The following is a 15,118-nucleotide window of genomic DNA, read 5'->3' on the forward strand; positions in this document are numbered from 1 at the left end:
GGATCTGTATGTTTGTTTCACTCTACAGGGTTGGAAAGTTTTCTGTCATTATATCATTAAGTAAGCTTTCTTCCCCTTTATTTTTCTCTACTTCTTCTTAAACACCAGTGTTTATATGGGTTCACTTGATAGTGTCCTGTAAGTCCCATAGGATTTTAAAAACCGTTTTTTATTATTTTTTGTGTGCTTGTTCCTCTACTGGATAATTTCAAATAATCTGTCTTTGAGTTCTTTGATGTTATTCTGCTTGATCAAGTTTGCTGTTGAAACTCTCCATTAAATTTTTCAGTTAAGTCATTGTATTCTTTAGCTCCATAATTTTTGTTTGGTTTTTTCTTTTGGTTTCTTATGGTTGAATGTCTCATTTTATTAATATATTTTTAAAAATTTAATTTAGTAGTTTATCTATATTCCCTTGCAGCTCACTGAGCTTTAAGACGGCTATTTTGAATTCTTTGTCAGCTAATTTGTAAGTCTTAAGTCTTAATTTCTTTGGGGTCAGCCACTAGAGCTGTATTTTGTTCCTTTGGTGATGTCATATTTTCTTGAATCTTCATGTTCTTGAATTTTTGAATTTTTTTTTGATTATTCATTCTCTTGAATTTTTAAAAAGATGTCTTAAAATTTGAAGAAGTAGTCACCTTCTCCAGTATTTACTGACTGGCTTTGGGCCAGAAGGATCTTCACCAGTGAACCGGGTTAGAGATTCTGGGAGTCTCTCAGAACTTTTCTATGGATGCACCTGCTCCATTCTTCTTATTCCTTATTAAGAAAGAAATCTTAGGATTGTGTGCCTTCTCTCTATCCAACAAAACCAGGCCTGGTACTGATAGCATTCAATTTATATTCCCTAAGGCAATGCCCTGAAGTACTGAATGTTGTATACCTTCTCCCTCACCAGTAGTGTCAAGCCAGATGCTAATATTTGTACATGTTGAGATCTGTGTGCTATCTGAAGGAGCTTGTGCAGGCCATGCACAGGGATGTACAAGGTGCTTTCCATAGGAAAGGGTGGCACAGGGTGCTGGGGAAGTTCATCAGTTGGTTGTGGGGGTCCTCAGGCAAGTCATCCTGTGGGGTTCAGTGGTGGGTCTCTTGGTGGAGTCTATGAGCTGATTAGTAGAGACTGTGACTGGCTGTAGAGAATTGGACACCAGTTGTCGTGCACTCTCTTCTCCCTGCTCCTAGGCTTATTCCTTCAGTGCTCTGGGTGAAGTGAGACAGAAAGGACCTCCCAGCTAGCTAACATTTCACAAGACCGCAAAAATTAGGCACACACATCACTCACTTTCCCTAGTAGTAGAAATTGCAGGCCAATCAGGCCTCTGTTGATACCAAGTTGTGCCACCTTGAGGGAGGGGTGACATGGGTAAAGTGAAACTACTTATCCTCTTTAATATTTTTACTCTTGGGTTTTTTGTTCCACAGTAGGGCTGGAAACTCAGCCAGATTCTGGGGCTCCCACAAAAATATTCATGTCCATGGGTGCTTGCCAATATTGGTGTTTCTGTGGAAATGAGAGCCAAAACCTCCTATTCTGCCATCTTGCTGATACCATTTCTGCCCTTTTTCCCCTCAATTTGTAGAGTTGGCTTTGACATTTATCAAGTTAATATAAATAAACTGGTATGTTTCTGAGCAATATATGGTATTCCAATTGACTTCTTTTCCTCTCCCTAAGGAATATAAGTTTCTGTTTGTTTAAACTTATGGTTTTGGCCAGGCACGGTGGCTCATTCCTGTAATCCCAGCACTTCGGGAGGCTGGGGCAGGCGGATCACTTGAGGTCAGGAGTTTGAGACCAAACTGGCCAACATGGCAAAACCCCATCTCTACTAAAAATACAAAAATTAGTCAGGTTTGGTAGTGTACGCCTGTAATGCCAGCTACTCAGAAGGCTGAGGCACAAGAATCACTTGAACCTGGGAGGTGGAAGTTGCAGTAAGCCGACATCATGCCACTTCACTCCAGCCTGGGTGACAGAGTGAGACCCTGTCTCAAAAAAATAAATAAATAAACATATGGTTTTATAACATATTTTAATATCTGCTATGATACACCAACCTCACCCACTTTCGATCGTATTCTTCAAAATTTCAAAATTTCAAAATTTACACGGCAATTCAGTCTTATTTTTCCAAATGTATTTTTAAAATGTTTGTTGAAATCTTCAAAGCATTCTTTTCTTACATATTTTGAAATATACTTGTCAAAGGTGTAAAAGTTTCTACTGGCATTTTATTTTAAACTGTACTGAATTTTTAGACTAAATTTTGGGGAAATTGACATTTTTATCATATTGAGTCACCTCATTCATGCATGTAACAGATCTCTTCACTTATTTATACCTATTATTTGTTTTTCTATTTTTTTTTACAATTTTATCAAGAACGGTCTTAAGCATTCTTTTTTAGGTTAATTCTTAAATACTTTTATCACCCTGTGACTGTGTGAGTCAATACTCCTTAATAAACTCCCTTTGGTATATGCATCTATCTTATTACTCCTGTCCCTCTAGAGAACCCGAATACAACTAGTAATGGATATTTACAAACAAATAAGCGAAAAGCTTCTGCAAAATTTTGCATAATAGAACTCTTGAAAGCTTTCTCTTTGAAATCAAGAACAAGACAAATATGCCTACTGATGCAGTTTGGATGTTTGACATCTCATCAGGTCTCATGTTGAAATTTGATCCCCAATGCTAAAGGTGGGGCCTGATGGGAGGTATTTGGATTGTGGGCTTGGAGGAAGGAAGTCCGAGTCTCAAACCCTCAAAAGTAGGGAAGCTGACAGTGCAGCCTTCAGTCTGTGGCTGAAGGCACAAGTGCCCCTGGCAAACCACTGGTGTGGGTCCAGGAGTCCAAAAGCTGCAGAACTTGGAGACTAATGTTCAAGGGCAGGAAGCATCCAGCACGGGAGAAAGATGGAGGCCAGAAGACTTAGCCAGTCTAGTCCTTCCACATTCCTCTGCCTGCTTTTATCCTAGCCGCGTTGGCAGCTGATTAACTGGTGCCCACCCAGATTGATGGTTGGTCTGCCTCTCCCAGTCACTGACTCGAATGTTAATCTCCTTTGGCAACACTCTCACAGACACGCTCAGGAACAATATTTTGAATCCTTCAATCCAATCAAGTTGACACTCAGTATTAACCATCACACTAGGTTAAAGAGATTCTCTTCTATTCTTAGTCAGCCATGAGTATTATCATGCCTGGATGGTGAATTTTCTTCAGAGCCTTTTTGTTCGCTTGGGTAGAAGATCAAATGCTATTTCTCTTTTAATCTGCTAATACGGTGAATTACATTAATTGATTTCTTAAGTGAAAACAATCTTGCATTTTTGGGATTAAACCCAACTTAGATACAATATATTATCTTTTTCATATATTAATGGATCTATTTTGCTAATATTTTATGGATTTCATATCTATTATGTTACATAAGATGCCATTATTTTATATGTCACTATGAAAGAACAAAAAACTGTCAATGAAACTATGACATAACACTTTAAAAAAAATTATCAGTCAAGGTCCAACAAGTGTAGCAGTATCCACAGGTGTTTTATTAATATATAATATATACACATATATATACGATTAATGTTTCTCTATGATTTATTACAAGGAATTGGCTTACACAATTGATATATAAGCTGGCTAAGGAAGTTCACAGTCAGTAGTGCAGGCTGTCAGGAAGAGAACATCATGGGCACAGGGTAAAGTTACTCTCCACAAGTGACAGTTTCTTCTCTCTCACTTACACACACACCTCCGACTAGTTTTCTGGCCTTCTAGTGGATTGAATCATGCCTTCCCAGGTTATGGAGGATAGTCTCCCTTAGTTAACCTCTTTGATTATGGACTTTCATGACATCTGTAAACTCACAGCAGTGCCTAGATTTGTATTTGATTAAATAACTGTGATTTACAGCCTAGCCAAATTGACACATTGACAAAACCTTTTCAATTTTTTTGCTAATAAAATTGCATCTTATTTCTTTTTGATTATTGTTAATGAAGAGGTATGTTCATTTTTGTAAGATGATTTTGTATCTGAATCATTTTCTAAATTCTTATATTCTGGTAGTTGGTCATGGAGTTAGTTTGGCATTCTCTATTGATGATGATATATAATCTGAAAATAATTCCATTTGATCATATTATCTGCAAATAATTCTAGTTAACAATCTTCATTGTATCTCTTATCTTATGGCATTGACCAGTACATCCAGTGATATGTTAATTAGTGGCATTCATATCAAGTGGCCTTGATCATTCTCTGATACTAGTGGGACTAAGTCTAAAATTCCACTATAAACAGGATGTTTGCTTTATTATAAATCCTTTAAGGATGTTTCCTTCCATTCCTATTTTTTTATGTTTTTAAAAATTATAACTAGGTTTTGAACTTTATGAAACATTTCTTTGGTGCCAATTGAGAAAACCATGATAGCAACCCACTAGTGCGTGAATTATACTTATTGATTTGTTAATGTTAACTACACTTTTAGGGTTTTTCTATAATAAACCTTAACCTATGTATTATATTTTTTCTATGCTATTTCAGTTGGTTAACACATTTAAAAAAAATAATTCATATCTATGTTATGAGTAACATGGGGTTATAATTTTCTTTTCTAGCCTTATTTGATTTTGAAATTAAAGTTATTGTGACTTCATAAAATGTTTTAGATAACTTTTCTTCCTTTTCTACTTCCTAGAATTATTTTTCTAAGACAGGAGTTATCTGTCCCTTCAAAGTTGGCAGCACTTCCTTGTAAAATTTTTTGGGCCAGGACCTTTTTGTAGTTCCACTGTAATGTGTCATATGATAAATAGGAAATTATCCTTCTTTTACAGTGAATTTTTAATAAATATAAACCCAAATATTTGATGTTACAAAGGGAATAAGATACAATTTAGCTATAGACTAATAATTAAGATGATAATTATTACATTCCATATACTTTTGAGTCGGTCTATCTAATAGGTTATACAGAAATATGTACAAGAGACAGCACCAGTGTGTTTCATCTTAAGCTCTCTCACAATCTCTGCACTTTTTATCCCTTAGGACATACGGGACGGTTATTAAAGTCTCTGTGCTTCATCAGTCTTTCCTTCCTGTTGCTGCACATCATTTTCCACATCACGTTGGTGAGCCTTGAAGCTCAACATCGTATTGCACCTGGCTACAACTGTGAGTATTATGGTGTTTTCTTTTATTGTTTTCTTTTATTTCTTTTATATACATGCATAATAAAGCTGTGTGTCATCGCACACATAGAAATCTATGCAATAATTAAATTATAAAATTCATGGAAATTTTTGGTCTTTGGCAATGCAGTGTAAATATATATAAAGAAGCTTTGCCATGGAAGATTGGATCATGAGATTAAGTTTATTAATGACTCTTCAACATGTATTGGAGATCACCTCCTATCTGCATGTAAGACATTTTCATTGAGCTTAACCTAAAATTCAAGAGTTACAGACAGCCCTTGGAGCTTTCATTACAGCGAGTAAAAAAAAAAAAGGTACAATTTCTAACATGATGAATACAACATAAAAGTTGAATAATATTATACGAAATTACATGACAATGACATTAATCCTATTACAAAGAACAATGTTAAGATTTCTCATGTTTTTATGGGAAAAATGTAATGACACATGTAGTTTCTTTTTTGAATTGGAAGGTTTTTTATTAGTATTTATAGGGAAACAGTATCTCTTAAGCCCCTTATATTTTGAAGTTATGATCTGAAAGAGTCAGTATACATGTTTTATCTAGATAGTATTATCATTTGAAAATTTACCTGTCATTGAATAAATCATGCTTCAGTTTTTGTAGGATGTGTGATTGTTACTTGAAAAAACAGAAGCAGTCAAGTAGGTGAAAGCAATTCATATGTTTTCAGTTAAACTAAAGAAACCCTGAGATATTTGAAATAGACTGTAATAACAGTTTTAACTTGTCAGTTTTTCTTTGAGGAACCCATTTGTGGGTTTGAATTTCCTGGTCTTTCAGAAGCACAAGTAGAAGCAAACCTGCTTTTCCCTGTAAAGTAAAAAGGAAATCAAAATTCTTCGTGGATCAAACAGTATTAATTTAAATACAGTGAGGAATCCTTTAGTAAAATTTATATACATAAACTATTATCCCTCACTGCATAACTGTTAGATAGAGAGCTAAAGTTAGTGTTCAATCCAGCCATTTTATTGATTTCAGAGTTCCTTTGATAACAATGCCTATCAAGACGATTTTTTAAGATCTACTTTTAAGGTATGTTGTTTTCTAAAAATTGAAATATAATTCACACACCATAAAATTCACCCATTTAAAATATACAGTTCAGCAGTTTTTTTGTTGTTTTTGTTTTTGTTTTTTTTTGAGATGGAGTCTCACTCTGTCACCCAGGCTGGAGTGCAGTGGCACAATCTCAGCTCACTGCAAGCTCTGCCTCCCGGGTTCACGCCATTCTCCTGCCTCAGCCTCCTGAGTAGCTGGGACTACAGGTGCCTGCCACCACGCCCAGCTATTTATTTTATTTTATTTTTTGTATTTTTTAGTAGAGACAGTGTTTCACCGTGTTAGCCAGTATGGTCTTGATCTCCTGACCTCGTGATCCGCCTGCCTCGGCCTCCCAAAGTGCTGGAATTACAGGCGTAAGCCACCACACCTGGCCACAGTTCAGCAGTTTTTAGTATATTCAAAGGTTGTGCAGCTATCACCACTGTCTAATTCCAAATCACTATCATCACCCCCAAAGGAAACTCCATGCCCATGAATAATTATTTCTCATTCCCTTCCCAGCCATCTCTAGGCAACCACTAACCTACTTTCTGTCTTTATTAGATTTGTCTATTCTGGACATTTTGTCTATATGCAATTATACAATCTATGACTTTTGTATATGACTTCCTTAATTTAGCATAAAGTTTCCAAGATTTGTTCAATGTTGTAGCATGTATCAATACTTTAACCCTTTTCTTGGCTGTATAATATTCAATTGTTAAAATGCGGTTTTAATGTTTGATTAAAAACCACATGTTATCCCATTATTAAAATCTTGATGAAGCACAGTGTTTAAATAAGGGTACTTTGGTTATGTTATCTTGATAAAGAGCATTTATTATATTTCACCAGGTTCACATCTTTTTGGACTTAATAGAAATGTTAGCAACAATAATGTTAGTAGTAGTATTATCTTATATGATACAGTGCTTATTAACCAAAAATCCTTTGGATATTTCTTAATAAGGCACTCTCAGGACCATAAGGAAGAATCTTATAACTAAAGGTGTTATCCAGATAAAAGGCTTTTTCAAAAATGATGAGTTCTTCATCATTAGAAATATTTCATTATAGGATGCATCACAACTTATCAGATTTTTAAATTTTGAGTTTATATATATATATATGTAACTTATTCATGTCTGCAAAAAAATTTAGGTTGCTGAGTAATATAGGAAGGTGGCTGGAGGGTGGAAGTGAAATTTATGATCTCTTCTGACTCACAAGAGTCTAAGTGTTTCTAGTTCAAATTGATGATTTTCCATAATTCTACAAATGTCAAAATAAAAATATGATATGAAATCCTAAAGCAACATTCTTTTCTCTGCATTTATAACTGTAGTTACTCTGTGTTCTCCTCCACAGAGTATAGACAGACAGGCAAGCGTACATACACACACACACACACACACACACACACATTTGTTCTTGCTTTGGCTCCTTCTTCCCAGGCAAAAAGTCACAATACCTGGACACTTCAGGTGGGACCTCTACTAGTACCATGAAGAAGGGAGTGGTGAAGGGAGGTGATGGTGAAGGGAGGTAGCCATCTCAAGTGTAGTCACAGCTGGCCTCTTGACCTGCCTCTTTCCAGGCCTTCCTTGCCCAACCAATATTAAGGAGCTAGGTCTGCCTCTCCTAACCTCACTCCTAAATATATGGGCTTTGATATTTCCATGTCTCTGTCAAAGACAGTTTTTATTCATACACAAATGTCCTCTGCAGTCATCCTATACTGCAATACAGTTTGAACATGTCAGCATCTAACATAACATCTTCCCTTTCCTTTTTTTTGCTATCCCCAGATGAAAGCTCTACTCTGTTATGAGTCAATTTAATAGAAGTCATAACAGTAAACTTTATTCCCATAAAGTTAAATTCCAATTTGAAGTTTATTTCTGCAAAAGGTTATAGTTCCAATTTCAAGTTCCAGTATTTTTGATGAAGTAACCAATAGAGAAGGGATATGTGAAAGATTGAGTGAAAAAAGAAAAACTTGAGTGTTTTACTTCCAGCCATAGGAAACTTGAAGGTGGGTTTATAGAAATCATAAATTTCTTCTGAAAAACTAGTGATGCCTGTAATCACATTGGCTCATCAGGTGTTGTAGATTTTTTTGGTTTAGTTTTATGTGTAGCATTTAAAATTAATACATTCTTGAAAAAGGATAAAAGAGAAGAACAAACAAACTTCAGAGCTTTGCAAACTAATTTAGTCCAAGATTGACACAGACCAGGTTTTCAGCCCAGAGCACTTTTTAATGATCAAGTTATATAAACTGAAAATACTGTTAGTGTGGGTAATGGAAACACTGACTTTTAATTTAGAGTTGACTTCACTTCACTAATGTTATTGTTTCTCAAGCATTTAGAGTTATGATTATACCATCAGAGATGTAAACACAGCTCAGTTATTTCGATATCCTAAATTAAATTTGAAGTTTATCCTTTTTTGGCATCTGCATAGATAACATAGCAAAAGTTCAAATAAAAAGACAAAACCTGTCTTGGTCATCAGTGTTGTACATTTTGAATGTTTTTTGTATGTTTAAGACATTGGTAAATTAAAATTAAAACCCAGACAAGTCAGGTTACCCGATCATACTCAAGTAGTATTCAAATTCAAGACCACCAAGCGCTCATTTATAAGTGTTAAATTTTGTTTTCCTAACAACTTCCCCCCATTTAAAACGCATACCCTCACCCTCATTATCGCAAAAGGTCCCGGCATCTCTTAGGAATCTGACATAAGTTTTGGTGGGACAACAGTAGCATTTATAAATATTGAGTCATTGAAAGTTCTTGTTCCTCCAGAGTCCTGTGAATATTAACTGGCAGTAATAAAGATTCTTTCAAACCACCCTATTTAGATTTTGACTAGTTGGCAGGTCTGTTAAAGGTGCCGTTGTGCAGAACTGAAACTTAACACCACTCCCTTCTGCCTTTTTTTCCCCCTCATTTCCAAAACAGTGTTCTTATAGGTAAGTGAGGAGTCCATGGGGGCAGGGGACACCTCTGTAAATTTTGCTCAAACATATGTTGTGCCGCTTACTAAAATATTTTCATTCCAACAAAACTATGCTACTTAAATAAATGTAAACCCGGTTTCAATTATGTCATTACAGATTACATAGACGTAGTTTGTTTGACTCCGTGTTAGATGTGTGGCGATGTTAGTGAAATTTGAAGGCCAGTCTGGATTCTTGTGCTGTGCTTAAAGCATGCTATTCATTGAAAGAAACTTTTGAGTTAGAAACTATATAGGGAAAATTTGTGATGATAATATCTCCTGTTTATAGAGCATCTATGAACCATGAGACCCTAGGGATTATTCTATTCCTTTTTCAATTAATGACTCCTTCCTTTCTTGTTCCAGGTGGGCTTTGCTGTTCTTTAAGTTAGGCACTCTCTGTATCCAAGCATTGTCCTATTCATTCTCTAAACAAGTCCTCAGGGTGGACAGGGCTGTGCAGCTGGACCCCTGTGCTCTGTGTGCAGGCCCCAGCCTGAGGAGGAGCTGAGCAGGAGATTCCTTCGTCAGGCTCCATCCAGCGGGAAGCAGCGAAATCCTCTGATTTACATCAAGAGGCTGGTCTCCTGGCCAAGCCTTGCCACGGAGGGCTATGCCTTTGTGTAGTCTCTTTTCTCCAAGAGGGTGCCCTTTTTCTGTATAAACGCAGTGCCCAACCTGCAGATAGTGCTGAGGTAGGGATTGCAATGAAGAAACGGGCTCTAGAGGGCAAATGAGTTGCATGAAACCATTGCATGTCTCAGCTGGAGTCTGAGCACGGATCTGTCTGGCTTTCCATTCTTCCCCCATCTTTATGGAGCTCTTTATTCATCGTGTGTGTAAGATTGTTTCCTCCACTGTGGCTCCTAGGACTTTGGATAAGTCTATTTTCAAAGGGCTAAAATTAGCATTTCTGATACTTAGTCCATGATTTTCCCTTGCTTGGATATTTGTCCTTATAATTAACTGAATATTTTCTTTGCTTCCTTCAATGGCAGCATTCCTGGTTGGATTCAGCTTCCCCCAAAGGTTAGCCCCCTCAGATGCATTGCTCTTTCCCCCTGTGGGAGGAGGGGCATCTAGAGTTTCATCTTTTCTCTTTTTACAAGCACATGAAACTTGGTCCAGAAGCCCACCAACCAAGAAATTAGGATGGGCCTCAGTAATGTTTTTTCCTGACGTGCTTCTATCCTTGAAACACACAAGGCTCTCAGTGCCAAGAATCAAGGTATCAAGCGTCAGCCTACGACAAGAAGACTGAGGGACAGACCCAGCCTGGCAGTTTATCCTCCCATCCCGACGACTGTGGGGAGGACTACAGAGTGAGCCACTGCTGTGTATACTCTGCTTGCCAGTACAAGTGCTGACTCATCCCTTGGCACACAAAGCTGTAAACTTCACCCCATGCTTCGTTAGTTGTGCTAATTGGAGATGGACCCTAGATCTGCAGAATCACCTGGTGGATCCATCCTCATACAAATAATTCCATTCTCATACAAATGAAATTCTTGATGTTAATTTTTCATATTTGAGACAGTACCCTGGAGAAAAGAGCTAATAAGTACGAAATGGGAGACAAAATATATAAAAGCAAACTCACACCCTGCATGTTCTGAGTCATTTTTTGAAACCACTCTTGGCTGTCTGCTTTCTTCTGATAGCTGATCATTGAGGAGGCTTGGGTTCCTCACCTTGCCCCATCCCCTTCTCTTTCCATTCCCTAACTAATTCAGGCACAACACACAGCCTTCTTCTCTCCTCGGGCCAGCTTCCTGAAAGCAGATGTTGCCGCTCAATACAACAACTTAAAAAACTGGTCCAAGCTATAACTTTACTTCTGGCCACCTGTGCATCGAAAGATTAGGAAGCCATTGTCTAATTTATCTGAAAAGTATGTGGATCATATATATACCTTCTGATCACGTATAGGAGAACTTTGCCTTAAGTGCTATTTCCTTCCACCCCTGGTAATTGAGGCACTGCCTCATGGAGACACATGCCGACCTAGATGGAGCCTGCTGTCTCCATAGTGGGCAAAGACACATTTATGATCAGTAGACTCTGGATGGAAGCATTGCTGAAAGAGAACTTTTGTAGCCCAATATCTGATGGAGTCGACGCTCTTGAAGTAATGAATACACATTGTTTTTACTGCCAAAAGCTAGACACAGGCACGAAGGTGAGCTGAGTGGTAGCACTGCATGACACCCACCCGTATGAACAACGCTTAGGCCAATGCCGTGTTGATATTTTGATTCACCTTTAGTAATAGATATGGATGCTCACTTTATGCAGCAGTTTTCAAATAGAATATCTCATTTTATCCTGACAAATATTTTTCATGACAATTTTTATGCTATTTAATATATGAGAAAATTTAGGATCTTGGGTGACTGTGAGCTAGTTGCGTATCGTATTACTGGTGGGGAAAGTGAGTCCCAGTGTGCCTCAGTTTCCTCAACTGTCAAATGAAGATAACAGCTATCATCTCATAGGTTGTTGTGAGGTTCGAGTTAATATAGGCCATGCCCTTGGGACTGTGCTTGACCCATTGTAAGTGGTCAAATAGTACAAGCTGTTGTTCTTGTTGTTGCTGTTATTAGAGAAGTCCTAAGGTAATAGAGGTAATTCCAAACCAAATCCTGTCTCCAGATTACGCACAGTCACATGGATGAAATTTGGAAATTACAGAACTTGCATGGTACCAAATCATTCTCTATGATAGTCTTTTTCAGTTTCTTGCCAATGCTGTTATATTGGGGTTTGTACCTACTCTACTCCATGTGGTTAGAATCCCAAATAAATGGGCTAAATGGCACTGGGTGGAAGGCAGCATCAGTGATGTGTGTCTTTAGTGACCCTGAGTTTTCCTTCCAGAATTTTTCACCTTCTCAGCAACCTCTCCACCGCAGTCTGTCACTCCACCTGCCCCACAGCTGCAGCCTTGGGCCTGGCCTGGCCTTCTGAATATTTTGTGGCCCTCTTCTCATTCTGGCACCTACCTGAAAGCTTGTCATCTGCTCCCATGAACTGCAGCTCAGAGGAATAGATAATAAATGTATTATTCACTATTTATTACCTTTCCTACATTGTAGAACTTTAGAAGAAAGAGGAACATGATGGAAGAGTTAGGAGGAAAATGAACTAACATTTTCGTGTAAACTAAACTAACACTCTGCTGTTATTATCTCTCTCTCTCTCTTTTTTTTTTTTTGAGATGGAGTCTCGCTCTGTCACCCAGGCTGGGTGTATTTTTAGTAGAGATGGGGTTTCACCATGTTGGCCAGGCTGATCTCAAACTCTTGACCTCAAGTGATCTACCCCCCTCGGCCTCCCAAAGTGCTGGGATCACAGGTGTGAGCCACCGCACCCGGCTGCCATTGTTATCTAATTCTTACCATATCTCTTAAAAGTGTTGGCTTTCACGTATTACTGGTAGGGAAAGTGAGTCCCAGAGGCAAAAAGTGCCTTGCCTTAAGCTGCTCATTAGTGAGTAACAGAGCCAGAATTAAATTTAGGTCTCCTGGACTACACAGTCTGTACTCTTTCCAGTATACCCTGCACCTTCATACATGTGTTGGGGAAAATTTTATGCAGAATTGAACTTTGGTTAATTAGATTTTGAGGAATAGATATGATTAGGATACATAAATTTTGGAGGCTGTGCTGGGTGAGAGGATAGTTAATCTAATATACTAACTCTGGTTAAAGTATGAATGGCCGGAAGTGACTGTATATGCTTGACTTGGTAAATGATATTGGCCTTTAGGAATATCTTCACCCCTACGAGTGCGTCATGGGGACAGTCGGGACTGCATGGCTGAGGAGCTGGGTGTGCATTCATCATTGGGGATATGTTTTCCCAGCCTCCTTGAACCCACCGTCCCTACCACCTCCTCCAAGTGGGTCCTGTCATAGCCTTGTGTCAACTTGTTAATAACCAAGGTCTCCTGGTCTAAGATGGTTTTTATCTGTATTTTTAAAGCCTGAGGAAATTGGAGATGTTTTTCCTAAAGATATAAATAAAACAGTAAATAACAAGAATGTACTGGATGACTCTTGGTGTTCAGAAATTTACTTCCCTGAAGTGTGTGTCGCCCTGAGATTCTAGATCCTGAGGCTGTTGCCAGAATTACACATAGGTAGCCTAATCCATTCTCTACACAGCAGTCTTTCAAAATTTTGAAGATGGCTTTGATGCCACATCAGTATTTTCGCAGATGCCTCTTGAGTCCTTTATCCTCTGCTATTTGCCAAGCTTGTTGGTCAATGTTCCATGGCTGAGTGGTGAGATAGCATCAGTGTCTGGTCATGGGGAGTCTCCAGGGCCTGATTAATGCCAAGCATCAAGGGGCAGTGACTTTCCTTGTTCTGGTAACTGTCCTTCCCATCGGTGGAAATTGCCATATTGTGGATTAATGTAGAGCTTTTCTGGCCTGAAACATAGATCTGTTTCTTGTGAAACCCTATTTATGTTTCTCTAAAAGCAGATATGCTCCCATCTTTGATTTGGGATTTTGATTCTGCCCATACACAGAGCCTCCTTCCCTACCTTATATCACCTTTATCTCATCCCGTAATAGGGCAAAATTTCTAGAGTTCCTGGCACGGATCAAGCACTCTAACAAGCCTTCCGTTCCTTCCTCTTTCTCCTGACTCACCATATCTCACATCCAGCTGTGTGTGTGTGTGTGTGTTTGTGTGAGAGAGAGAAACATCTTTTTGGTTCTAAGTTTTGCTCTAAATCAGTAGATAACATCTTCCATGAATAATTTCCCACTATGTTCCACGCATATTTATAATGTCTTGATTCTGCATTATAGTCCTGCTAGGTCCTTGATATTTTACTCATTTGCAGATAAAGAGACTTAGCAAAAACAGAAGAGTTAAGTTGTGAAAAAAAGGAAGAAATGTAGTGATAGCATCCAGGGTCACCCATGGAGGGTGCCGGGGCCCTGGGCACCCGTGTGCATGCAGGGCAATGGGCTCATCTAGACGGGCGAAGAGCTGCAGGAAAGCTGTATTTCTGTACTTCTCCCTACCCCATGGTTCTCATCTCCTCCTTCCCGTTGCCAATTCCAATAAGCTTTCTATTGCCTGGCCATGCCTTTGCCCATGTTATTCCCCTGGAAGAATGTCCTTACACACGCTGCCAGTCCTCTGCCAGGTCCATTCTTCAATACTGGCCACTTCCTCCAGATAACCCGAGTTAATACCCCCAGGTAGATGGGGTCAGATGTCTTTGGGCTCCCAAATACCCAGAGTATCAGTCATTAAACTTTTAATGTTGAGTGATAATCACTGATTTTATATGTTCTCCCATTAGAATATGATCAAATTAAGGGTAGAACCTCTCATGTTTCATTTATTTTTGTAACCTGAGCACCGACCACAGTGGCTGATGTATAGCATACTGCCCAACAATTGAAGAATGAATAAATGAATTAATAGCAGCCAAAAAAAGGAGAAATAAAGGTATGGCAAAGACAAAATTTGATGACTCTCTTGCTTTGTTTTGTGACCGATTCTCGGTGGTGTCCTCACCTGCTGGACCTGCCAGTAAACAATTGAGGAGAGCGGCTAAGTGCACCCATGCCCTCTCTTGGCCAGGAGCTCTGTCCCCTCACTCCTCTCCTACAGGTGCATACCCCAAATCCTGCTCAGATAGTTGTTCCCATTTCTCATCTTTTTAATTCATGAAGAAATATTAGAATGACGTATTTTATTTCTCTTTAGAAACTATTTATCAATTAAGTTACTTGGTATTTATTTCCTTCGCAAAAAAAAAATTTGGATTTCCATTTGG

At 38.4% G+C, this 15,118-nt stretch overlaps 1 protein-coding gene across 6 annotated transcripts in view; it reads left to right on the plus strand.

Annotated features, from left to right (window-relative positions):
- The window catches only part of PIEZO2 (piezo type mechanosensitive ion channel component 2), a 478,008-nt gene that overhangs the window by 163,689 nt on the left and 299,201 nt on the right, over positions 1-15,118 (plus strand). For all 6 annotated transcript variants that reach the window (XM_016933287.4, XM_016933289.4, XM_054671877.2 and 3 more), the window contains exon 3: positions 5,080-5,205. In XM_016933287.4, coding sequence (XP_016788776.4) covers positions 5,080-5,205 — 126 coding nt within the window. The remainder of the gene's footprint in view (positions 1-5,079; positions 5,206-15,118) is intronic.

The sequence above is a fragment of the Pan troglodytes genome, chromosome 17 (assembly GCF_028858775.2).
Source record: "Pan troglodytes isolate AG18354 chromosome 17, NHGRI_mPanTro3-v2.0_pri, whole genome shotgun sequence".
NCBI lineage: Eukaryota > Metazoa > Chordata > Mammalia > Primates > Hominidae > Pan > Pan troglodytes.